Genomic DNA, 26,446 nt, shown 5'->3' on the forward strand with positions numbered 1-26,446 from the left:
GCCAACAGTGTAACAGTCTTCAACGTAAGAAGCTTAAGGTCCACCTCCTGTAAAGGTTTAAACCAGTCAGATTGCAGAAAACGCAACACCACGATAAGATCCCAAGGTGTCGTGGGAGGCACAAAGGGTGGCTGAACGTGCAGAACACCCTTCAAGAACGTCTGAATCTCAGGAAGGGAAGCCAATTGTTTCTGGAAGGAAATGGACAAGGCCGAAATCTGGACCTTCAAGGAGCCTAAACGTAGGCCCAAATCCACGCCTGACTGTAGAAAAAGGAGAAAACGTCCTGTGTTCGCAACACGAGACATACTTTTTTCAAATACGGTGGTAATGTCTAGACGTTACCCCTTTCTTAAAGTGCCCTGTCTCCTGCGGAGCCAGTCTATTCCCCATGGTCCTTACGGAGTCCCCAGCATCCACTAGGACGTTAGAGAAACAAGGTTTATTGCTGCCCAGGGCGCCCCCCCCTGCGCCCTGCACCCATCAGTGCTGTCTGTGTGTTGTGTATGGGAGCAATGGCGCGCAGCGGTAGCTCATGAAGATCTGAAGTCTTCTGCCGCCTGAGATGTCTTCTTGTTTCTCATACTCACCCGTCTTCTATCTTCCGGCATCTGTGAGGAGAACGGCGGCGCGGCTCCGGGACGAACCCCAGGGTGAGATCTGTGTTCCGACTCCCTCTGGAGCTAATGGTGTCCAGTAGCCTAAGAAGCAGAGCCTATCAGTTAAGTAGGCCTGCTTCTCTCCCCTCAGTCCCACGATGCAGGGACTCCCTGAAAATAAAAAAACCTAACAAAATTCTTTTTCCACAGAAAACTCAGGAGAGCTCTCTGCAGTGTACCCTTCTCCTCTGGGCACAGAATCTAACGGAGGGCTGGAGGAGGGGCATAGAGGGAGGAGCCAATGCACACCCATAGGAAAAGTTCTTTTAGGTGCCAATGTCTCCTGCGGAGCCCGTCTATACCCCATGGTCCTTACGGAGTCCCCAGCATCCTCTAGGACGTAAGAGAAATTACATTAAGTAGATCGCATTTATATGTCATCTTTAGGGTCAGTTGTGTGGTGGAGGACAAGATTTGCTTCTGTTTGGCCACATATTGTATAACTGGCAGCCACCAGCACTGGTTTTCCCTATTATATTGACCATGAATAATTTGAATTGGTCCTGGACCACCAACCCAGGGCACCCCTGCAAGTGTCCCGAGGCACCCCAGGGAGCCATGTCACACAGTTTGGGAACCTCTGGCATATGTTCTTAAACTCGCTCCTCAGGACCCCAAACATGTTTTCCAGGTCAGCCAGCAGCTGCACAGGTGTAGTCATTACTCACTGATACTGTCCGAGTGTGTAAATGCCCGATATTTATCCACTTGCATGGCATGGTCGCATCAGATAAACAGTGCTAGCAGCGGCAGGGAAGAGAAACTTCCCTACGCTGCTGCTGTCAAAGCAGGGCTAGACAAACCAGTCCTCGAGATCTACCAACAGTTCACATTTTCCAGACCACCTAGCTGGTGCACAGGTGTAGTCATTACTAATTAAGATGTGCTGCATTCATTCCTCGCTGACAAATTCTACAGATCTCCAGGTGGCCTAGAAAACATGAACTGTTGGTATATCTCGAGGACCAGTTTGGTCAGCCCTGTGTCAGAGGGACCAGAACCTCTGCCTCCCTGCACTCTCCTCTACTAATTGTCGTGCTGCTGATCAGTCAGCACGGCAGGATCCCCCCCTCCAGCGGCTGCAGACAATAGCAGCCACTGGCGACTGTAAATTACCCCCCCACCAAGCCCCCCTGTGTACCTGGAGGCTGTCCCAGCTTTCAACAAGAAAGCCACGATGTTTCCGATGGTCGCAATGTTCGTGATCGATGTTTGTGGGGACAATTTAAAGTAAAACTATTTTTTATTATTTTTTTGACTAAAATCATTTTGTATAAGGTTAAAATAAGATTTTACTCACCGGTAAATCTATTTCTCGTAGTCCGTAGTGGATGCTGGGCCTCCGTAAGGACCATGGAGAATAGCGGCTCCGCAGGAGACTGGGCACAACTAAAGAAAGCTTTAGGACTACCTGGTGTGCACTGGCTCCTCCCACTATGACCCTCCTCCAGACCTCAGTTAGGATACTGTGCCCGGAAGAGCTGACACAATAAGGAAGGATTTTGAATCCCGGGTAAGACTCATACCAGCCACACCAATCACACCGTATAACTCGTGATACTATACCCAGTTAACAGTATGAAATACAACTGAGCCTCTCAACAGATGGCTCAACAATAACCCTTTAGTTAGGCAATAACTATATACAAGTATTGCAGACAATCCGCACTTGGGATGGGCGCCCAGCATCCACTACGGACTACGAGAAATAGAATTACCGGTGAGTAAATTCTTATTTTCTCTAACGTCCTAAGTGGATGCTGGGACTCCGTAAGGACCATGGGGATTATACCAAAGCTCCCAAACGGGCGGGAGAGTGCGGATGACTCTGCAGCACCGAATGAGCAAACTCTAGGTCCTCCTCAGCCAAGGTATCAAACTTGTAGACTCTTGCAAAAGTGTTTGAACCCGACCAAGTAACAGCACGGCAAATTTGTAAAGCCGAGACCCCTCGGGCAGCCGCCCAAGAAGAGCCCACTTTCCTCGTGGAATGGGCTTTTACAGATTTAGGGTGCGACAGTCCAGCCGCAGAACGTGCAAGCTGAATCGTGCTACAGATTCAGCGAGCAACAGTCTGCTTAGAAGCAGGAGCACCCAGCTTGTTGGGTGCATACAGGATAAATAGCGAGTCAGTTTTCCTGACTCCAGCCGTCCTGGAAACATATTTTTTAGGGCCCTGACTACGTCCAGTAACTTGGAATCCTCCAAGTCCCCAGTAGCCGCAGGCACCACAATAGGTTGGTTCACATGAAAAGCTGATACCACCTTAGGAAGGAATTGGGAACGAGTCCTCAATTCCGCCTTATCCATATAAAAAAATTAGATAAGGGCTTTTGCATGATAAAGCCGCTAATTCTGATACACGCCTGGCCGACGCCAAGGCCAACAGCATGACCACTTTCCATGTGAGGTATTTTAGCTCCACGGATTTTAGTGGCTCATCCCAATGCGACTTCAGGAAATCCAACACCACGTTGAGATCCCACGGTGCCACTGGAGGCACAAACGGGGGCTGACTATGCAGCACTCCCTTAACAAAAGTCTGAACTTCAGGCAGTGAAGTCAATTCTATTTTGGAAGAAAATCGATAGAGCCGAAATCTGGACCTTAATGGAACCCAATTTTAGGCCCATAGTCACCCCTGACTGTAGGAAGTGCAGAAATCGACCTAGCTGAAATTCCTCTGTTGGGGCCTTCCTGGCCTCACAGCACGCAACATATTTCCGCCATATGCGGTGATAATGGCTTGCGTTCACTTCTTTCCTAGCTTTAATTAGCGTAGGAATAACTTCCTCCGGAATGCCCTTTTCCTTCAGGATCCGGCGTTCAACCGCCATGCCGTCAAACGCAGCCGCGGTACTTTTGGAACAGACAGGGCCCCTGCTGCAGCAGGTCCTGTCTGAGCGGCAGAGGCCATGGGTCCTCTGAGATCATTTCTTGGAGTTCTGGGTACCAAGCTCTTCTTGGCCAATCCGGAACAAAGAGTATAGTTCTTACTCCTCTCCTTCTTATTATTCTCATTACCCTGGGTATGAGAGGCAGAGAAGGGAACACATACACTGACTGGTACACCCACGGTGTTACCAGAGCGTCCACAGCTATCGCCTGAGGGTCCCTTGACCTGGCGCAATATCTTTTTAGCTTTTTGTTGAGGCGGGACGCCATCATGTCCACCTGTGGTCTTTCCCAACGGTGTACCATCATTTGGAAGACTTCTGGATGAAGTCCCCACTCTCCCGGGTGGAGTTCGTGTCTGCTGAGAAAGTCTGCTTCCCAGTTATCCACTCCGGGAACGAACACTGCTGACAGTGCTAACACATGATTTTCCGCCCATCGGAGAATCCTTGTGGCTTCTGCCATCGCCATCCTGCTTCTTGTGCCGCCCTGTCGTTTACATGAGCGACCGCCGTGATGTTGTCTGACTGGATCAGCACCGGCCAGTGTTGAAGCAGGGGTCTAGCCTGACTTAGGGCATTGTAAATGGCCCTTAGTTCCAGAATATTTTTGTGTAGGGAAGTCTCCTGACTTGTCCATAGTCCTTGGAAGTTTCTTCCCTGTGTGACTGCCCCCCAGCCTCGAAGGCCGGCATCCGTGGTCACCAGGACCCAGTCCTGTATGCCGAATCTGCGGCCCTCTAGAAGATGAGCACTCTGCAGCCACCACAACAGCGACACCCTGGCCCTTGTAGACAGGGTTATCCGCCGATGCATCTGAAGATGCGACCCGGACCACATGTCTAACAGATCCCACTGGAAGATCCTTGCATGGGACCTGGCAAATGGAATTTCTTCGTAAGAAGCTACCATCTTTCCCAGGGCTCGCGTGCATTGATGCACTGACACCTATATTTGTATTAGGAGGTCTCTGTCTAGAGACGACAACTCCTTGGACTTCTCCTCCGGGAGAAACCCTTTTTTCTTGTTCTGTGTCCAGAACCATCCCCAGGAACAGTAGACGCGTCGTAGGAACCAGCTGCGACTTTGGAATATTCAGAATCCAGCCGTGCTGTTGAAGCACTTCCCGAGATAGTGCTACTCCGACGAACAACTGCTCCCTGGACCTCGCCTTTATAAGGAGATCGTCCAAGTACGGGATAATTATTTCGGCCATTACCATGGTAAACACCCTCGGTGCCGGGGATAGACCAACGGCAACGTCTGGAATTGGTAATGACAATCCTGGTGAGGAGGGTAAATAGGGACATGCAGGTAAGCATCCTTGATGTCCAGTGATACCATGAACTTCTCCAGGCTTGCACTAATCGCCCTGAGCGATTCCATTTTGAACTTGAACCTTCGTATATAAGTGTTCAAGGATTTCAATTTTAGAATGGGTCTCACCGAACCGTCTGGTTTCGGTACCACAAACATTTTGGAATAGTAACCCCGGCCTTGTTGAAGGAGGGGTACCTTGATTTCACCTGCTGGAAGTACAGCTTGTGAATTGACGCCAGTACTACCTCCCTTTCTCCGAGGGCAGCAGGCAAGGCTGATGTGAGGTAACGGCGAGGGGGAGTCGCCTCGAACTCCAGCTTGTATCCCTGTGATACTGCTTGCAGAACCTAGGGATCCACCTGTGGGCAAGCCCACTGGTCCCTGAAGTTCCCGAGACGCGCCCCCACCGCACCTGTCTCCACCTGTGGAGCCCCAGCGTCATGCGGTGGACTCAGAGGAAGCGGGGAAAGATTTTTGATCCTGGGAACTGGCTGTCTGGTGCAGCTTTTTCCTTCTTCCCTTGTCTCTGTGCAGAAAGGAAGCGCCTTTGACCCGCTTGCTTTTCTGAAGCCGAAAGGACTGTACCTGAAAATACGGTGCTTTCTTAGGCTGTGAGGAAACCTGAGGTAAAAAATTTTCTTCCCAGCTGTTGCTGTGGATACGAGGTCCCAGAGACCATCCCCAAACAATTCCTCACCCTTATAAGGAAGAATCTCCATGTGCCTTTTAAAGTCAGCATCACCTGTCCACTGCCGGGTCTCTAATACCCTCCTGGCAGAATGGACATTGCATTAATTCTGGATGCCAGCCGGCAAATATCCCTCTGTGCATCCCTCATATATAAGACGACGTCTTTAAAATGCTCTGTTAGCAAAATATTATCCCTGTCTAGGGTATTAATATTATCTGACAGGGTATCAGACCACGCTGTAGCAGCACTATTCATGCTGAGGCAATTGCAGGTCTCAGTATAGTACCTGAGTGTGTATATACAGACTTCAGGATAGCCTCCTGCTTTTTATCAGCAGGCTCCTTCAAAGTGGCCGTATCCTAAGACGGCAGTGCCACCTTTTTTGACAAACGTGTGAGCGCCTTATCCACCCTAGGGGATATCTCCCAACGTGACCTATCCTCTGGCGGGAAAGGGTACGCCAGCAGTAACTTTTTAGAAATTACCAGTGTCAAAGTCGAAAAATATAGCGACCTATGATGCCTTGTACTAACCCCAATGCACGTGCCCGCTGCTCGCGCACCGACTCCCCCGTGCGTACGCATCCCCTCAGGTTGCGTAGGGGACGCTCTGACGTCGCCTGCGCATGGAGATGGGTATTTACGGCGGTGTTTGTGTGCGACTAGCGAGCGACTCGATCGCTACATATTTAACCAATAGAATGCGTTTTATAGTTAATATCCCCCTTCATAATGTCAGCAAGTATGGTAAGTTTAAAACCTCTTAGACAGAGAGATTCCTCTTTGCATGCTGGGAGGGCTCAGACAAAGGTTGGAGGGTAGTGTATGGTGTCCAGCTGTGGGGTATTGAAGAAGTGTTGTGTCTATGACAGTTGGGAGGGATTCGCATAGTTCCTGCTCATGGTTATGCACAGAAGTAGAACATAAGATTAATTGCATTCAGAATAAATTACACATAAATGCAGGGTGGGTGACTGGAATTCAGTCACCTCTTTCCCACAGACTGAAAACAAATAGCCTTATTTACACTAAGCTTTGAGATTCTATGAAGAGGGTTTACACCTTTGTTTATGAATAGGTCCAGGTTTCTCTCCAGAATAATGAGTGCTGAGATGTCATTGTCTCAACTGAAAGAGGTGACCGTGGGGTAAACAAAGCCCAGAGACAGAGTTTGTTTGGAAGATCCAAACAATAGGTTTCCACAATACAACCAGAGAGGAATTTAGAATACTAAAAAATCCTAGCCAGCGCCCACTTCTTGAACTAACCAATGATCCCAGGTGCAGTACATGTCCCACCCCCTAACCAATGGAAAGAGGGCACAACAGTATCTATTGTAGTATGTCTTGAGCTAGTACATAAATATAGTTTGCAATAGGCTTGGGGACACAAGACTCTACTCTCCACAAGGTTTTCATCACTGATTAACTGAGGGCTGGATTTCCAGATTGCACCTGCGATTCATTCCCATGTGTGTAAGTACTCTCTGTAACCAACTTATTCTCTGTATCTGCCATACTCTCTCTCTCTCTGTAATTGTTAAACTGTTGTATATTGTATATGTGTAGTTATTATGTTTAGATATTGATGTTAGCCTGTAGTGTATGAACTGTTAACTGTTTTCCCTTTTTTACATAGCTAGATATTGTTAGTAAAGGTGTTGGAACCTTAGCAAGGTATTGTGTGTTTATTACATTACTGAGGGTATTCAGAGCGTCTCAATCGCTCAAACAGCTTTTGTATTAACACGGTTAAGCAGCGTTATATCGCTACAGTATTTCAATACAAGGTTTACAGTATAAGCATATCCTTTCTGTGTGTTGCATACAAGGTTTACTGAGCGTCTGCGCCGTTCGTGTTCCCCTCGTGGTCACGAGCGTCCGCTACGCTGGTAGCGTAGCATTACGGTAGTCGGCCGCCTAGCGTTAAGCTGTGAGTCGACACCAAGCGTTAAGCTGTGAGCGAGCGTGCCGCATGTGCGTCTCGACCACGGCTAAGCGTCTGCTACGCTAAGTGTGTACCCTTACGGTACCCCATACGCCAATTGCGTACTGAGTCTCTTACCCACACAGTGAATGTTATAAGATAAATAATTAGCTTTATCACCAATTTCTTATCGGGGGAACCCACGCTTCTTTACACACTTCATTCACTCATCTGATGGAGGAACAAAACACTGGCTGCTTTTTCTCCCCAAACATAAAACCCCTTTTATGTGGTACTTGGGTTAATGTCATAAATGTGTAACACATTTTTCATTGCCGAGATCATGCAACGGATGTTCCTAGTTGATTGTGTATATGTCTCAACCTTGTCGACACTGGAGTCAGACTCCGTGTCGACATCTGTGTCTGCCATCTGAGGTAACGGGCGTTTTTTGAGCCCCTGATGGCCTTTGAGACGCCTGGGCAGGCACGGGCTGAGAAGCCGGCTGTCCCACAGCTGTTACGTCATCCAGCCTTTATGTAAGGAGTTGACATTGTCGGTTAATACCTTCCACCTATCCATCCACTCTGGGGTCGGCCCCACAGGGGGCGACATCCCATTTATCGGCCTCTGCTCCGCCTCCACGTAACCTTCCTCATCCATGTCGACACAGCCGTACCAACACACCGCACACACACAGGGAATGCTCTGACTGAGGACAGGACCCCACAAAGTCCTTTGGGGAGACAGAGAGAGAGTATGCCAGCACACACCAGAGCGCTATATAATGCAGGGATTAACACTATAACTGAGTGATTTTTCCCCCAATAGCTGCTTGTATACACATATTGCGCCTAAATTTGGTGCCCCCCCTCTCTTTTTAACCCTTTGAGCCTGAAAACTACAGGGGAGAGCCTGGGGAGCTGTCTTCCAGCTGCACTGTGAAGAAAAAATGGCGCCAGTGTGCTGAGGGAGATAGCCCCGCCCCTTTTTCGGCTGACTTTTCTCCCGCTTTTTTCATGGATTCTGGCAGGGGTAATTTATCACATATATAGCCCTGGGACTATATATTGTGATGATTTGCCAGCCAAGGTGTTTATATTGCCCTCAGGGCGCCCCCCCCAGCGTCCTGCACCCATCAGTGACCGGAGTGTGAGGTGTGCATGAGGAGCAATGGCGCACAGCTGCAGTGCTGTGCGCTACCTTGTTGAAGACAGAAGTCTTCTGCCGCCGATTTTCCGGAACACTTCTTGCTTCTGGCTCTGTAAGGGGGCCGGCGGCGCGGCTCCGGGAACGAACACCAAGGTCGGGTCCTGCGGTCGATCCCTCTAGAGCTAATGGTGTCCAGTAGCCTAAGAAGCCCAAACTACCACCAGTTAGGTAGGTTCGCTTCTTCTCCCCTTAGTCCCTCGCTGCAGTGAGTCTGTTGCCAGCAGATCTCACTGTAAAATAAAAAAACTAAAATATACTTTCTTTCTAGGAGCTCAGGAGAGCCCCTAGTGTGCATCCAGCTCAGCCAGGCACAAGATTCTAACTGAGGTCTGGAGGAGGGTCATAGTGGGAGGAGCCAGTGCACACCAGGTAGTCCTAAAGCTTTCTTTAGTTGTGCCCAGTCTCCTGCGGAGCCGCTATTCCCGATGGTCCTTACGGAGTCCCAGCATCCACTTAGGACGTCAGAGAAATTCTGGTTCTTCAACTAATTCACTCATAAAAACCCCCAACAAATTCATCAGTTAAGTGGTTAACCACTTGCCTGGCATGGTCGCATCAGATGCGACCATGCCTGCAAGTGCTCTATCTGACCTGGTCGCACAGGATGCGACCAGTCAGATAAACGGTGTTAACAGAAGCAGTGAAGGGAAACGTCCCTCCACTGCTGCTGTCAGAGGGACCAGAAGGTCCCTCTGCCTCCCTGCACTCTCCCCTACTGATTGCTGTGCTGCCGATCACAGCTGATCGGTCAGCCCGGCAGGATCCCCCTCCTCCAGCGGCTGCAGACACTGGCAGCCGCTGTGGAGTGTAAATTAACCCTCCCAAGCCACCCCCAGTATACCTGGAGGCTAACCCGGCTTTCAAAATGAAATCCGCGATGGTCGCAATGTTCCCGATCGATGTTTTAACAAATATTTTACAAAAAGAAAAAAAAAATTTTTTTCTTTTTTTAACTAAAATCATTTTGGATAGGGTTAAATTCATGTTCTTCACCTAATTCACTCATAAAAAAAAAAAACGACAATTTCGGAGCGGTTTTTGACAACATAAATCATCAGTTAAGTGGTTAACCTGTTCAAAACAAGTGCCAGCAATCATACATTAAGAGAAAAGTCCAGAAGCAGATCATTTTGTCCCTCCTGGACAGGGTCATGTTGGGAGGTATGCAGTTCCACCCTTCATTGGCATACATGATGCCGCTAGCGAGATCGTCAGGTTTGATGACCCTGCTCCACACTAAAGGGACCTACAGACTCAGCGAGATGCCCGACTGCCGATACGGCAGATGGGCGACCCGTCGGCGGGGGGAGTGAAGTTTCTTCACTCCCCCCGTCACCCGGCTACATAGCAATGCATGCTAATATGGACGATCTTGTCCATATTGGCCTGCATGTTTAAACGAGCCGGCACCAGCAATGAACGAGCGCAGGGGCCGCGCGTCGTTCATCGTTGGTGCCTAGACACTGAACAATATGAACGGTATCTCATTCATTAATGAACGATATTGTTCATATCTTTCACTGGTATCGACCAGCGTGTAGAGCTCTTAAAACTTGCCAGCCAGCCCCTGCTTGTGAATAGAACAGGCTACAAGAAAACATAATGGGCCCCTACACACTGGCAGATCTGCCGCCGAGCTGCCGAACAGCGGATACGGCCGACGGGCGACCTGGTGGCAGGGGGAGTGAAGTTTCTTCACTCCCCCCGTCACCCAGCTCCATAGCACTGCATGCTAATATTGACAATCTCGTCCATATTGGCTTGCATGCATAAGCGACGGGGCACCGACGACTAACGAGCGTGGGGCCGCGCATCGTTAATGCCTACACACTGCACAATATGAACGAGTTCTCGTTCATTAACTTAAGCGCCCTACACATTAGGCGATGTGCCGCCGAGGTGCCCGACGGCCGATACGGCGGCGGGGGGGCAGTGAAGTTTCTTCACTCCCTCCCGTTACCCGGCTCCATAGCACTGCATGCTAATATTGACAATCTCGTCCATATTGGCTTGCATGCACAGCTGACATGTCACCAGCGATGAACGAGCGCGGGGCCGCGCATCGTTCATCGCTGGTGACTCCACACTGCACGATATGAACGTTATCTCGTTCATATCGTGCAGTGATATCAGCATGTGTGTAGGGCCTATAACAGGAACGTTCATATCGTGCAGTATTATCTGCCAGTGTGTAGGGCCCTTAAGACATACTGCAAGCCAGAAGCTGTCAGGACATAATGGGACTTGTAGTTACACAAGCGACAGAGAACCACAGCTTGCACGCCTGTAACATGTATGACAAACATGGTGTACTGAAGATAAGCTTCCCTGATATTATTGTATGGCCAGAATCCCCCTAAATTACATTAAAATGAATGCAACCTGAACAGCGGTGTACCTGTAGCCTGACAGCCACTCGGAGTGCTCCTAATGCTGCCCTTGTCAGCAAGGAGGCCGCCATCTTTTCTCGGTAGAGAGACCAGGCCAGCAGCAGCAGTAGCAGTAGCTTCCCTGTGACTAGGTGTAGAAATATGGACGCCACTTCCAATCTTCTTAACAGGTGTACACATGCGCAAGTGTAGCAATATGGCGGAGACTGACCCTCCCCATGAGGCGTACCAATATGTCCCCGCCTTTACTCCCGTGATGACCCTTGAAAGATTCCGACCGACTGCCGCCCTTTTCTGCGTTCCAAGTCTCGGTCCCAATAACCAATCAGCTGACAGAATAGGGGCGTGTCTATAGGAGGGTATATAAAGGCTAACCGGCCGTTTCTCTGTCTCTTTGCACGCTGGAAGGTAAGTTTGGTTGATGATAATGGGGGTGGTGTGGTACAGGCGCCGGGCCCTATGTGTGCGGTAGCACTGATCGGTGTGATGGGGTTGTTTTGTACTGAGCCTCTATTTCTTGGCATACAGGGCGTTGGCTGTACCCCTGCGTGTAATGTACGGAGGTAGATGATACCCGGTGCTATGTCTTCGGTGCCTGCTCTTACCTGGGCTGGTTCTATCCTCAATCACCGGGACAAGTGTCGTGTGTGGCCGCGGTTACACTGATTCCATGCGGTTTCCTCCCCCATTCTCTCGGGTAGCACGGTCAGGGATTGAGTTAAGCAATCTCCAGCCTACACTGTTGCCAGGAGAGATGCTGCTGGCGGCGGAGGCTGGAGATTGTTTGAATCAGTCCCTGACCGTACTGCCCGAGAGAGTAGGGAGGAAGCCGCCTGCACAGCTGCACTCCCCGGCAGCGTGGATCCCTTCTGCCTCGGCAGCAGAACTCAGGCCGGGGGTCCCTTAAAACAGGGGGCCTGGGGTACTAACCCCCTGGGCACCCCCGTTAATCCGGCACTGTTCAGTGGTCGGGGTGATTTGTCATGGTGGGATGTATAGTGTGTATGTAGTACTGTATGTCTGTACCAGTGCATAATGCCGTATAGTGCAGCTGCAATTGTAATCTTTCACTCATGAAAGTCCTGTTCTGTTTTAGGTGCCCTGCCACGTGACAACCAGCTGCTTCCCTGTATGGTCTGGATATGGAAGTGTACGTTCCGGTTACTAATGTTGCTCTGTATGTGGAGACCCGAGGTTGGGGAATTGTGCAAGCTTGCTTGTAGTTGTACTAAATGCTAAGAAGTTTATCAGGCCTCTAGCTTCTAGGGGGAATCACAAATATGAAGTGCTACCCACTTGATAGTACTGGGACTGCAGTTGGTATTTTCTGCAAACGCTTTCAGTTATAATTTCAGCCTGCATTACTTGTGGTCTGTAGTTAATGCAGGTAGCCAGACCAGTACCTAGTCACTGCATTAGCAATATTTACTTGTATACACTATGATCATCTGTCCCAGCATGTGGCTAATACAGCCTTGTGAACATTAATTTGTTGCAATAATAACACTTGAATAAGCTAGAGTAAACCCTAGTAATATACTTCTTCGTGATGTAATTGGCATGTGAACTCGGCGACATTCTCCAGTACAGCATCCTCTGAACAGATATGGAAACATGGAATTTGTTAGAACCTTATAGCGGTGGCTGGCCAATGATGACACTATGGGTGGTGTAAGGGCTAATAGATATTTCAGAGGCACATATACATTTTCTTCTTGGAATGTTTAAATAAGCTGTAGTAAGTCAAATGCCATTGGGTATGTTCCCTAAATCTGAGTCCCAATAAGCATTTGAGTGCTAAGTGTATGCACCATTGCTGCTACACTTTGAAGCTGAATTTGTAACATGCAGTACAGCATGGCTTGTACTGTGGGGGCTGTGCTATATAAATCAGTGTATTGCAGGGCTGGCCAAACAGGTCCTCGATCTAACAGTTTGTGTTCTAGGCCTCCTGGAGATCTATAGAATTTGTAAGGTCTTACGGCCAGTACTCACCAGCCGATTCCGGAGAGATCTGTGCTGAGCGACCCGCTCAGCACACGTCTCTCCCCCCGCTCAGCACGGCGCGATGTGTGCTGAGCGTACGGGGGGGGGGCCCGCTAGATTGGCCTGCATGCAGGCCAATCTAGCAGCAGCGATAGCGATGCGCGGGGCTGCGCATAGCTATCGCTGTAGGGGCTGCACACGGAGCGATCCTGCTTAAAATCTAAGCAATCTAGTCAGATTGCTTAGATTTTAAGCAGCAATCTGTGAGTACCCCTCTTTAATGCATCACATCTTAATTAGTCGTAACTACACCTGTGCACCAGCTAGGTGGTCTGGAAAATGGGAACTGTTGGTAGATCTCAAGGACAGGTTTGGCCAGCCCTGATGTATTGTAATTGTTTCAACTGCAAAATGGAGTGGGTACAATACTGGATGTCAGGTTTGTAGTGTTCCCTCTGCTTGCTTGTTCTAATGTAGTAAATGCAGCTACTTAAGCTGTGGGTACTAGGCCTAATGCACATGAAATCATTTCAGATTAAATGTCATGAGGCTGCAGGGTTAGTTCTTGCTGAAGTGGTGACTTGTGAATAAATGTGGTAAAAGAACTAGTTACTGTATGTAGTTAAAATCAAATATGCTATAAATGTTTTAACTGTAATGACTGGTATGTGTTATAAAGGTTATAGCCAGGGTTTACTTTCTGGGAAGTTGTAACTTTATTCTTGTATAAATAAACTTTTTGAACAAGACTGATGTGTTTATTATTTTATTGGTTACTTTATAATGAATTATGCCTTCTCTAATAATCACTTATAATGGGGTCAGCACAGGGGTGTATCTCCCTATTGGCCAGGATGGCACATGCCAGGGGTGCCACCCGCAGGCAGATTCACTTTTAGAGGCAGCAGCTATTCCCCCCCCCCCCCCAAACCCCTGTGTAGGTCCCCACCAGCAGGGATGCCCAGTAATGATCACAGTATGTGGCTGCTGGGGGGTGTAGTTTCTTGTCTGTACTGTGGTGCAGTGCTGGACCCCAGCGCCAATTACGGTGGCTGCTGCAGCATTCTTTGATCATTAATGGGAATCCCTGCTGTTGAGGAACTACACGGAGGTGGGAGGGATAGCTGTTGCCTCTAAAAGTGCTGCCTTTAATAGTAAAATTAATGTGGGGGCCATTTGAGTGTGGCACTACCTGTCCTTTGCCAGGGGTGTTTGGACACCGAAATACACCACTGAGCACAGGTATAATTCATACTGCCATAGAGACTTGTTTTTTTGGGGACCTGGTTCTACACAAACTGACACCATTTATATGGAATAGGAAAAAGGCTGCGCTTGAGGTGTTAATAAACCATGTTTATGGAGTGCTGACAAACAAAATTAATATATAAAAGGTTATTTATTTGTAATAACACCAATAAACTTGTACACAATGTGTAAAAATTATACCATTGTATATACTCTGAAAAAAACTACATATTTTCAAAAAACACTCCACAGAATGAATTTGTTCTAATAAATAAATAAGGTTAGATCAGTGCAATTTTAAATTGGTAATATCGTTTAAAAATGTAACATTGTAACTGCTCACTGAAAATGTATCACTCCAGGTATTTAACCTCTATATAGGTAATAGAGAAACTTCAGACTGTGTAAGAGCAGAGGCAACATGGACTTAGTTGCTAATGGATCGTGGAAGTCCTGGCAACATTTTAAATGACCGTTAAAAGTATAAAGTTACCTCTCCTGGGCTAATGACACTGAGCGTCCTGAGTCCACTATAGCCCACTAATTGTATTGATGAGGGAGAGGAAATTGGCACAATTTCTCTGGCAGCGGCTGCTCCTGTAAAGTAAATGGCGTCTTTGCGTGGAATACAAAAGGCGTTCCTATAATCTTCCGAGGGCTGGTAAATCCTTTATACAGGTTAAGTATCCCATATCCAAATATTCCGAAATACGGACTTTTTTGAGTGAGAGTGAGATAGTGAAACCTTTGTTTTTTGATGGCTCAATGTACACAAACATTGTTTAATACACAAAGTTATTAAAAATATTGTATTAAATGACCTTCAGGCTGTGTGCATAAGATGTATATGAAACATAAATTAATTGTGTGAATGTAGACACACTTTGTTTAATGCACAAAGTTATAAAAAATATTGGTTAAAATTACCTTCAGGCTGTGTGTATAAGGTGTATATGTAACATAAATGCATTCTGTGCTTAGATTTAGGTCCCATCGCCATGATATCTCATTATGGTATGCAATTCCAAAATACGGAAAAATCCCATATCCAAAATACCTCTGGTCCAAAGCATTTTGGATAAGGGATACTCAACCTGTAGTGCCCACTTAGATGAAGGAGAGAGGTGTTCCGTTCGATAACACCAATTGGAACTGCCGCTGATAGTTGGAGGTGCTGTGTAGTGGCACTGGCTGGAGCCGCTGTTAATTACAGGGAAAGTCCTCTGACGGAGAGCAGGGGATTCCACATAAATGATAAAAGCCGCTAGCAGCGGAGAGAATGCGCTGTACAATAGCGCTAGCCGGAGCAGCAACCAGTGGTTAGGGAAGTCCTCTAATGAATGACTGGGAGCTTCCCCGTGGGTGAGCAGTACCGGTGATGGATTTGGTGATCAGAGTATAAAGTGAGAGGAGCCTAACGTGTTTCGACACAAAGTATTCCTCTGAGAAAGTCACGTGATTCGTGATGAACCGTGTTAGGCTCCTCCCACTTTATACTCCTCACTGAATCAATCATCGGTACTGCTTACCCACGGGGACGCTCCCAGTCATGCTTTTTTTTTTTTTTTTTTTTGCAGCGCTTCAGTGTTTTAAACTATACATCAATTTTAGGCACTTGACGCAGATTTTTTTTCTAGGTTCTAACCATTTATATGGAGGCTGTTTTCTCAAATCACAAATGCTGGTATGTTGACTTTTGTGATGTGGGTTTTCCTCCTTCCACTGCTTCAGTAAAATATATTAAAAGCGATGAATGATTAAAATTATACAGTTGTAGTGTTATAAAGAACAGGCACTTGTGATGTAGAACAGGGATGGGGAACCTTTGGCCCCCCCAGCTGTTGAACTACACATACCAGCATGCCTAGCTACAGTTTTGCTATTTGGCCAGGCTGAAACTGTTGCAGGGCATGCTGGGATGTGTAGTTAAACAGCTGGAGGACCGAAGGTTCCCCATCCCTGATGTAGAACTTGCAGCAACTGAACAAAGGTTTTTTAAGTGCTCATTTGTGTTTAGTAAGTACTGATTCTTACACATTTCAAAACAAGAACATGGTCAAATATGAGGTGCATAGTGTGATGAGATTTTTACATATAAAGGGCACATCATCACCAACTTGTCTGTATGGCGTCCTGTCATGGAAACAGGTTTGGCACACTGCCTCTGATGGTAAGATGTTTAAGATGAGCAGCAATCCTGCCAAGCACATACACCAAACCTATTTCCATGGCATGTTATCGCTGTACATGTCAAGTTGGGTCATGTGTCTGTCAGCCCCATCTTACAGCTGATATGACAGTATTAAAAAAGAGTGGTGAAATCCTTAATGGCGCTTCTCACGAGCCGATTGCTGCCTTCTGAATCCAAAAATGGACTTATCCCGGATAGTCCAAAAAGCAAAACAATGGAAATAGTGGTGGTGTGGACTAGATGGCGCTAACGTTCAAGCAGTGATGGTGAATATGAGAGTGCTAGGGAAAATACTTAGCTGGGTTGTCTCCAGACGAAAGATCAGGTACAATTTAGGTCCAGTTGCTGATGGAGAGCTCAGCCATATTAAGAAAAAAACAGAAAAAAAAATATATGTGGCGGTATCGTTTGCAATAGGCAAAATGTAAAAATGTTTTAACAAGGATTATTTCGTCAGTGAGGACTGGGGATTTTCACTAGGTGATATGAATAGTCAGAAAATAGATAGTCTTTTAAATCCCAACATTCAGAGACAGTATCCTCATATGAACACACCTGACTTACTCAAAGACAGGTGGTGACAGGTCCATAAAGGTATCTTTTTAGAGATGTAATGTGCTCTTTATCAATAGGTGGTTTAAGTGAGCGTACCTAACACTCACGTGAAGGACAGTAGATATCCTCATGTAGCGGTTTCTTTCTATGACATCATTCCGCAGAGATTGCCGTGATAGTTCAATGTTCAATGATGGAGTGCTCGATCATATATGGAATGTGAAACATAGACACACAATATGTAGTATGTTCAAGATACGTAAGATATCCTAGAAGCTATATATAGGCGTACCTAGGTATCTTTCTAGGTTACAAATGCAAACATGAGATTCTTATAAACACCTGACTTACATAAAGACAAGTGTCTGGATGCCCAAAACGGTATCTTTCAAAAAATATGCGGTTCTCTATCAGTCGCTAGTCAGTAACCAATTTTATAATGGTAGGAGAGGCGTACCTCACACTCACATGTGGAACGGTCGATGTCCTCATATAGCGGTATCTTTAAAGAACCTCGCTCCAAAGGTGTTAAGAAGGTGAAAAAATTTTATTCCAGGTATACAGCATAAAATAACATAAAACCGGCTAAACTCAGCGCACGAGTCCGGCTCTGATGGAAGTAAGAACCGTCTTGGAACCATAAGGGGCCAACTTTGGGGTTCCAAAAAAAGAAGATAATTGTATAATTATGACAAGGTCCTACCTTCCTTCAGAGTCCAGAAAAAAAGGGACAAGTCCGCCGCAGAGAAGCCTCCTCAGAGTCAACGCGTTTCGAGTCAGGAGACTCTTTTTCAAGGCATGAGGGACCAAACAAACAGGTTCCCCTATTTATGGCAAAACATGGTGACATCATTTCCTGTCACATGACAGGAAAAGGGTATTATAAAGTTAGAAAAAGAAAAAAAAAATTCTCATTGCTATTTAAAATATATGTCAGTATACCAATAACTGCATTATAAGCATAAAATAGTACTCTTATGAGATGAAGATTCACACATAGAATTATGGGACATGTAGTTTTTTCATAATCTAAAGAACCTCCGTGACCGGAAGTAGTTAGACTGCTGGGAAATGTAGTCAAAGTCTATACAGGAAGTTGCACTGTTGTCGGCCTGATAACTTTGTTATTAACCTAAAGCAGGCTTATTTGGATAATCTTCAAAGATTTACATATGTGATGTTAGACAAGTTTAAACACAAAGAGAAGTTTTTCTAAATGAAGAAAAACGGCCGCGACCGGAAGTTGCACGGCCTCATGGGTAGTGTAGTTTTCTTTGCCGGAAGCCACTCTGTCTGTGGCTGTATGGTGCATGTCTTGATCCCGGAAGTGATGTACGCGGAAGGGATGCCGCGGGGATTCTGGGAGGTGTAGTTTGTAGTTCTTAGATGTGTATAGCGGCTAAAACGAAAGTAAAAGAGCCGCTAATAATGCTGGGTCTTGTAGTTCTACGTTCTTAACACCTTTGGAGCGAGGTTCTTTAAAGATACCGCTATATGAGGACATCGACCGTTCCACATGTGAGTGTGAGGTACGCCTCTCCTACCATTATAAAATTGGTTACTGACTAGCGACTGATAGAGAACCGCATATTTTTTGAAAGATACCGTTATGGGCATCCAGACACTTGTCTTTATGTAAGTCAGGTGTGTTTATAAGAATCTCATGTTTGCATTTGTAACCTAGAAAGATACCTAGGTACGCCTATATATAGCTTCTAGGATATCTTACGTATCTTGAACATACTACATATTGTGTGTCTATGTTTCACATTCCATATATGATCGAGCACTCCATCATTGAACATTGAACTATCACGGCAATCTCTGCGGAATGATGTCATAGAAAGAAACCGCTATATGAGGATATCTACTGTCCTTCACGTGAGTGTTAGGTACGCTCACTTAAACCACCTATTGATAAAGAGCACATTACATCTCTAAAAAGATACCTTTATGGACCTGTCACCACCTGTCTTTGAGTAAGTCAGGTGTGTTCATATGAGGATACTGTCTCTGAATGTTGGGATTTAAAAGACTATCTATTTTCTGACTATTCATATCACCTAGTGAAAATCCCCAGTCCTCACTGACGAAATAATCCTTGTTAAAACATTTTTACATTTTGCCTATTGCAAACGATACCGCCACATATATTTTTTTTCTGTTTTTTTCTTAATATGGCTGAGCTCTCCATCAGCAACTGGACCTAAATTGTACCTGATCTTTCGTCTGGAGACAACCCAGCTAAGTATTTTCCCTAGCACTCTCATATTCACCATCACTGCTTGAACGTTAGCGCCATCTAGTCCACACCACCACTATTTCCATTGATATGACAGTATGACTGATACAAGGTGCAGTCTAATGACCATGAGGGGAAGCAGTGGTCTACCTGCTCTGGCATGATATTAGAATGAAGTGGAGAACATCAAATGTGAAGGTCTCAACTTGCTTATTGAACCTCTATGGTTTCCTGTATACAGAAGGGGGGTAGTCTAATTTGTCCTGTGTTGATTGAGTGTTCTGTATCTTGCTGAAAGGAAGTAGTGCCACTACCTTTTCCTGCGTCGCCTTTTGAAAGTGATGAGTGAAACACATTGGTGTGCTTGCTGGGTGTCTCCTACAGCCCCTATGTGGAGTGTCACACCACTGCTCAGATCCTGGGGGCATACAACTTCTGTAGATGCCATACTGACATGTGAGTACATTGACTGGCTTTACACATGTGAATTTTCAGATGGTGCAAAATAAAAAACCCTCTTAAACACTAATCAACTGGTGTAACAATTCAGGCAGTATCTGTGTTATTACCTCTTAATTTCTCTAACGTCCTAGAGGATGCTGGGGACTCTGTAAGGACCATGGGGAATAGATGGGCTCTGCAGGAGATAGGGCACTTTAAGAAAGCTTTGGATTCTGGGTGTGCACTGGCTCCTCCCTCTGTCCCTCCTCCAGACCTCAGTTTTACACTGTGCCCAGAGGATGAAGGGCGCACTGCAGGGAGCTCTCTTGAGTTCTTTGCTACAGAAAGCATTTTTGTTTGGATTTTTACTTTTTTCACAGGGAGCACTGCTGGCAACCGGCTCCCTGCATCGAGGGACTGAGGAGAGAGGGGCAGACCTACTTAACTGATAGGATCTGCTTCCTCGGCTACTGGACACCATTAGCTTCAGAGGGGGTAAACACAGGTTCGTCCTGGGCGTCCACCCCTGGAGCCACGCTGCTGTTCTCACAGAGCAAGAAGAACAGAAGCAAGAAGACGTCTCAGGCAGCAGAAGCCTTCAGCTTCACAGAGGTAACGCACAGCACTGCAGCTGTGCGTCATTGCTCCACATCACCTCACACACTCCGGTCACTGTATGGGTGCAGGGCGCAGGGGGTGCGCCCTGGGCAGCAATAATAACACCTCTTAGATGGCAAATAGCTGGGCACTGTCATGTATATAATTGAGCCCCCGCCATTTTACACGATTTTAAGCGGGACAGAAGCCCGCCGCCGAGGGGGCGGGGCTTCTCCCTCAGCACTCACCAGCGCCATTTCTCTATCCACAGAACGCTGAGAGGAAGCGCCCCGGACTCTCCCCTGCTTACACACGGTGAAGGGAGTTTAAAAAGAGGGTGGGGGGGCGTGGCTTCGGTGGACATGGAGTAGCACACAGGCTGTGTGTCTCTCCAGCTATGTTATCCTGATCTCCTATCCTGGGCCTGCAAAGCACCCCAATACCTGCTGGACAGTGTGGAGGTGCCCCCGTGCTGCTCTGGGACCAGTCTGTTCTTTATCCGTTGCAGCAGAGAGACTCCAGTGTGCGGGGGTCCGGGGCCTGCTGGGCCACGTGAGACGCCGCCATCCCCGCGCTCAGCACTTTCACCCAGCTTCTGCCTGAGCGCTGCCTGTGCCGGAGTCCGCGGCTTCCCCTCTGCCGTTGCCGGGGAGATCGTAGCAGCCGCTTCTCCCTGTCTGTGCTGTGAGCGTCTCCGAGCGGTCCCCGGCCGAGGCGCTATCACGTGACCCGCTGCCGCTCTCCCTGCTCGTTCCGGCGGCTCCACCCGGCCAGTAAACTCCCGCACTGACCTCCTGCACTCTGCTGCTGGGGAGAGAGGTACACGGCACAGCTGTGTAATATAAGTGCCTGTGCCCTCCCCATAATATAGTTGCTGTCCTGCCCTGCTCGGTTTCCCATAGGGACAGGGAAGAATATAAGTGCTGCCCTGCCCTGCTCTGCATGGGGACTGGGAGAGGTTCAGAATTAACCCCTGGAGGGCCTACTTGTTGCTCTGTCTCAGCATATCTGGCCTAGTTCCACGCTGCATGTGTCCCTCATGCTGAGGAATATCCTTTTGTGATTTATCATTTTGGGCTAGCAGAGGCTGATTATTCTGACACTATAAGCTCACTGGACAGTTTTGATATACTACACTTGCCCGCAGGCAGCGACTGGGCAATTCGGATATACTGCACTATATTATTCTTTGCCCGCCCCTGGACAGTTTGTGATATACTATTTACTATACTTTCTTGCCATCTGTCATCCGCTCGGCTATAATGGTCAAACCGCATCAGTCTGCCGCGGCGAAGTTACAGAAGTTTGCCAGAAATCCTCCAACACGGTCCCAACAGGCGGGGGAGGTGCGGTCGACCTCGGCACCGCCTTCTCCGTCGGCTAGCTCCTCATCTGTGGAGGCCACCGATACTGCTTTGCAAAAGGTGCTGGATGCGGTCACGGCCAGTGAAGCCCGCTTGGCCGACAGGATTGGTCAGGTCCAGGCGGACTTATCCATTATACACCACGACCTCCAGCGGGTGCGAGAGAGGGTCGGTGAAGTGGAAACGCGCACCTCCACGCTGGAAGATACGGTTACGCCTCTCGATAGACGCAACTCTGCTCTGGAGTCTCAGATGACGGAGGTACATAAAAAGATGACAGATATGGAGGGGAGATTGCGACGAAATAATGTCCGTTTCGTCGGACTTCCGGAGAAAGAGGAGGGTGCTTCCCCTGAAAAATTTCTTGAACGTTGGCTGTTGGATGCATTCGGAGCGGAGGAGTTCACCTCACACTTTGCAGTGGAGCGCGCCCATAGGGTCCCGATGCGTCCATTACCTCCAGGGGCACCTCCCCGTACGTTTATTGCCAAACTCCTTCATTATCGGGATAGAGATGTGATTCTGAGACTGGCCCGCACTAAAGGTCCTCTTAAGTGGAACGGTTCCCCAGTTTCAGTTTTTCCGGATTTTGCCGTCGACGTCCAAAAGGAAAGAGCTCAGTTTGTCCCTGTGAAACGCAGGCTGCGTGAACTGAATATCCCCTATGCCATGCTCTTTCCATCTAGACTGCAGGTAGTTTCAGATGGAGAAGCAAAATTCTTTATGACCCCTCGTGAAGCATCAGTGTGGTTGGACAGACGCTTTCCGGCACGGCGGGCGTTAGCCGCTGATTGAACTTATACATTTGATTTCTATACTTGCAAGTATACGGTTTCTTTTATGTCTGTTATGTTATTGTTGTACTGACTCGGAAGGGTTGTATAGTTGATTGCTATGTGCTCACGCAGGGGTTCTCTGTGGCTCTTATAGGCCTTCACTGGGAATGGGTAGCTCTGTGGAGACGGGAGACTGTTAGACGCTAATTATACACTGTTCTTAGGCCTCATACTCTCAGTGTTTATTTTGCCATAAAGTCTTTAAGGGGTAAACGGTTATTTAATTGGGGTGGGTGTAGTGGTTCAGGGGGGGATTTGATTTGAGTTTAGCTGGGAGATTCTCCTGTCTCAAGGTCATTATATTCTTGGCCCCCCTATCGGTTATAGGAACTTGGCCTTATTTGGTACTGGCGGGGTATGTTAAGGTGTTCTCTGCCTTAGCTGTTACGATTAGTATTTAGGGTACTTTGTTGTTAGGGAACCGGGTATGCTGCTAGTTTTAGGTGGTATACGGGGTGGGGGTGGGGGTTGTTTTAGACTGTTACTATTGCTGAGTTTTTACTTTTTGCTGTGCAATGTGCTTATTTCCGCTATGTCTATGTCGCAACTAACTGCGGGCATATCTTTTTTGGTATTCACTGGGGGTGGCTGGCCGCGGGTACTCGGCAATATTACAGTAATGCTTTGCCATGGCTTTGGTTAAGTTTCTGTCATGGAACGTGCGAGGGATCAATGACAAAATTAAGCGCTCCCTGGTGCTTCGACAGATCAAGCATTATGCCTCGGATATAATTTGCCTGATGGAAACCCACTTACTGGGTACTAAGATTATGTCCCTCAAAAAACCATGGGTGGGCTGGGCTTACCACTCCATGCATACTGCAGTGTCCCGGGGAGTGTCGATCCTCATTAGGAAGTCTGTTCCCTTTGCACTTGATTCTGTGCAAACGGATAAATGGGGTAGATATGTATTTCTCAAGTGCAAAATTAACTCCGTCCCCCTACTATTGCTGGCTATGTATGTTCCTCCTCCATACTCGCATGAAGTCCTTAAAAAAGCATCTGCCTTTATGGCTGTATCCCCTGGGGTAGCAGTTATCTGTATGGGGGACTTCAACAACGTTTTGAACCACGAGTTGGATAGGTTGTCCACGGCATCCTCCAACCCACAGCCCAAGCGTTCCCCATTTGCAGACACTTGTTTTTCGGAGTTGGGTCTGGTTGACCCCTGGAGATTGAAGTATCCCGATTTGAGGCAGTACTCCTGTTTTTCAAGCTCTCACTCTTCCTTCTCAAGGATAGATTGTCAAGATGGCTCTTTTGTCCCGGGAGCTTTTGCCCAAGGTTCAAAATGTCAGATATGAGACTAGAGGTATTTCGGATCACTCCCCTATATCGTTACATATTGATTTGAACTGTCAGCTAGGCCAAGCAATGTGGAAATTTAATCCCTTTTGGCTGACGCATATGGGTGAGGGATCCGACTTGGAGGCAAGCTGGTTAGAATTCTTTGTTATGCATGACGAAAGCTCGGATGTGTCTCTGATGTGGGACACTTTCAAGGCTTTTCTGAGAGGAACATTGATTAAACGGGTAGGGAGTCTTAAATCCTCCTTTAGAAAACGTGAATATGAATTGGAGGTCCGGGTGGCTGCTTCAGAGACAACGTATGTGCGCGATGGCTTGGACGCCTCTAGGTTGGTGTGGCTCCATGCACAGGGTGAATGGAGGGAATACCTGTGGGGGAAAACCCAGCACAGACTTCTCTTCTCCTCGCATGTCCAATATGCTACTGGGGATAGACCAGGTTCTTATTTGGCCAATCTTGCAAGGGGTGACCGCTCCTCTCATACTGTGGTGGAGATTTTGGACTCGGCTGGGTCTGTATTGGACCGTACCCCTCAGATCGTGGCGGAATTTGTTTCATTCTATCAGGCACTCTATAGTTCCAAATTGACCTGTTCCTCACTAGAACTGTGTGACTACTTGGATGGAGTTGACTTGCCCCGTATATCCAGTGATGCCAGGGCTCTCCTCGATGCTCCTTTGTCGTTGGAGGAGATTGAGATTGCGATCTCTGCCTCCCCCGATGGTAAGGCCCCTGGCCTTGATGGCATCCCACCAGAACTGTATAAGAAGCACACAAAATTTTTTGCCCCTCAATTGCTTAAGTTATTCAATGAAATTTTTGCCCAGGGCGCGCTTCCCCCGTCTATGTCGGAGGCTTTGATTATAGTGATTCCCAAGCCAGATAAGGACCCCAGGAGGGTTGAATCCTACCGTCCTATTTCCCTGTTGCCCACGGATATTAAAATTTTAGCCAAGGTCCTGTCTTCCAGACTTAACCAGGTTATCACCCAAATTATTCACCCTGACCAACCGGGCTTTATGCCTGGCAAATCCACCGCTGTGAATTTGAGGCGCCTGTTTACTCATTTCCAGGTTTCTCGGGGGGAGGACTGCTCTGCCGTTATAGCCTCCTTAGATGCCGCAAAGGCCTTTGACTCGGTGGAGTGGGCCTTCCTCTGGGAGGCTTTGGGTAGGTTTGGCGTGGGCCCCAACTTTATCAGTTATGTTAAATTATTGTATTTTCTGCCCAGGGCCAGAGTCTCAGTGAATGGGTTTGTTTCGGACTCCTTCCCCCTATCCAGGGGAACGAGGCAGGGCTGCCCTCTGTCCCCGACTTTGTTTGCCATTGCTATTGAGCCACTGGCATGTTTGATTAGAGCAACTCAAGATATTGTGGGTATTAGGGTGGGCGCAAGAGAGGACAGGATAGCGCTATACGCTGATGACCTATTGCTTTTTGTGGATGATTACGTTTCCTCCCTACCTAAACTCCTTGACTTAATAACTGACTACGGTCGCTTCTCCGGGCTCAAAATTAACTGGGATAAATCCACCATTACTCCCCTTAGAGGCCCGGTCTCGGGGGTCCCAGTGATTCATACCCCCCTTAAATGGGTAGATTCTTTTAAGTACCTGGGTATATGGGTATCAAATGACCCTTGTTCCTACGTTTCCCTTAATGTCTTGCCGCAGATGGTATATCTTCGTTCGAAGGTCAAGATTTGGGGGACTCTGCCCCTGACTGTTACTGGTAGGGTCAATTTGGTCAAAATGGTATATTTACCTAAACTCCTATATGTCCTCCAGCAATCCCCTATATATATTAACTTGAAGACATTTAGACAGATTGACGGTTTGCTCTCTTCTTTAATATGGGCCAGCAGGAGAGCGCGGTTGAGACTTGGCGTTCTGTCCAGGCCAAAAGTACTGGGAGGCTTAGCTCTCCCTATATTTCGATTTTACTATTATGCTGCGCAGTTGGCACATATATGGGAGTGGGTGAATGCCCCAGATGGTCTCACTATACACTCCCAAATGCTTTTACAGGTCTACCCTGACGGCACTCCATTACAGTTGCTTCTCTGTGGGAACCCTAACTTGTCCAAGATCCCTATACTAAAACAGGCTGTTCTTGTGTGGAAACAGGTACATGTTATCCTATTAGGCCAAGGTATTGACCCGGATACTCCTCTGGACAATGCCTTTGGCTTCCCAGAGTTGGCTTTGCTGCGGGTTGGGGAGGTGGGGGTGACATCCCTAGGCCACCTGTATAACGATGGTATACTGAAATCCTTCTTGCTGCTTCAACAGGACTATAGTGTACCTTCTTCTCATTTTTACCGATACCTGCAGCTGAGACATGCACTTAACGCACAATTTCCCGAAACTCCTCCAATGATTGCTGACTCCCCGGTCAAGTCTCTCCTGCAGTCCCTGGGAAGTGGACATCTGGTGTCCAACATTTATACAAGCATGCTTCGATCTCACTATTCTGACCCGTTGTCCCTTCTCAGGAACAAGTGGGAATCTGACTTGGGTGCCATCTCTGATGAGATCTGGGAGGGTGCTTTATGTTCTCCCCGATTATCCACTACCACCACTAGAT

The 26,446-nt window shown here is 47.5% G+C and overlaps 1 protein-coding gene and 1 non-coding gene across 2 annotated transcripts in view; one reads left to right on the plus strand and one right to left on the minus strand.

Annotated features, from left to right (window-relative positions):
* The window catches only part of MRPL49 (mitochondrial ribosomal protein L49), a 100,993-nt gene extending 89,721 nt beyond the window's left edge, over positions 1 to 11,272 (minus strand). The window contains exon 1 of the mRNA XM_063944848.1: positions 11,100 to 11,272. Within this exon, the coding sequence (XP_063800918.1) occupies positions 11,100 to 11,162 (63 nt within the window). The 5' untranslated portion in view covers positions 11,163 to 11,272. The remainder of the gene's footprint in view (positions 1 to 11,099) is intronic.
* Positions 11,273 to 11,598: 326 nt separating this feature from the next.
* Positions 11,599 to 11,731, plus strand: LOC134971114 (small nucleolar RNA SNORA57). The gene has a single exon (XR_010190241.1). It is a non-coding gene; the product is annotated as a small nucleolar RNA SNORA57 (small nucleolar RNA).
* Positions 11,732 to 26,446: the final 14,715 nt, after the last annotated feature.

Source organism: Pseudophryne corroboree, chromosome 11, assembly GCF_028390025.1.
Source record: "Pseudophryne corroboree isolate aPseCor3 chromosome 11, aPseCor3.hap2, whole genome shotgun sequence".
NCBI classification, from domain to species: Eukaryota; Metazoa; Chordata; class Amphibia; order Anura; family Myobatrachidae; genus Pseudophryne; species Pseudophryne corroboree.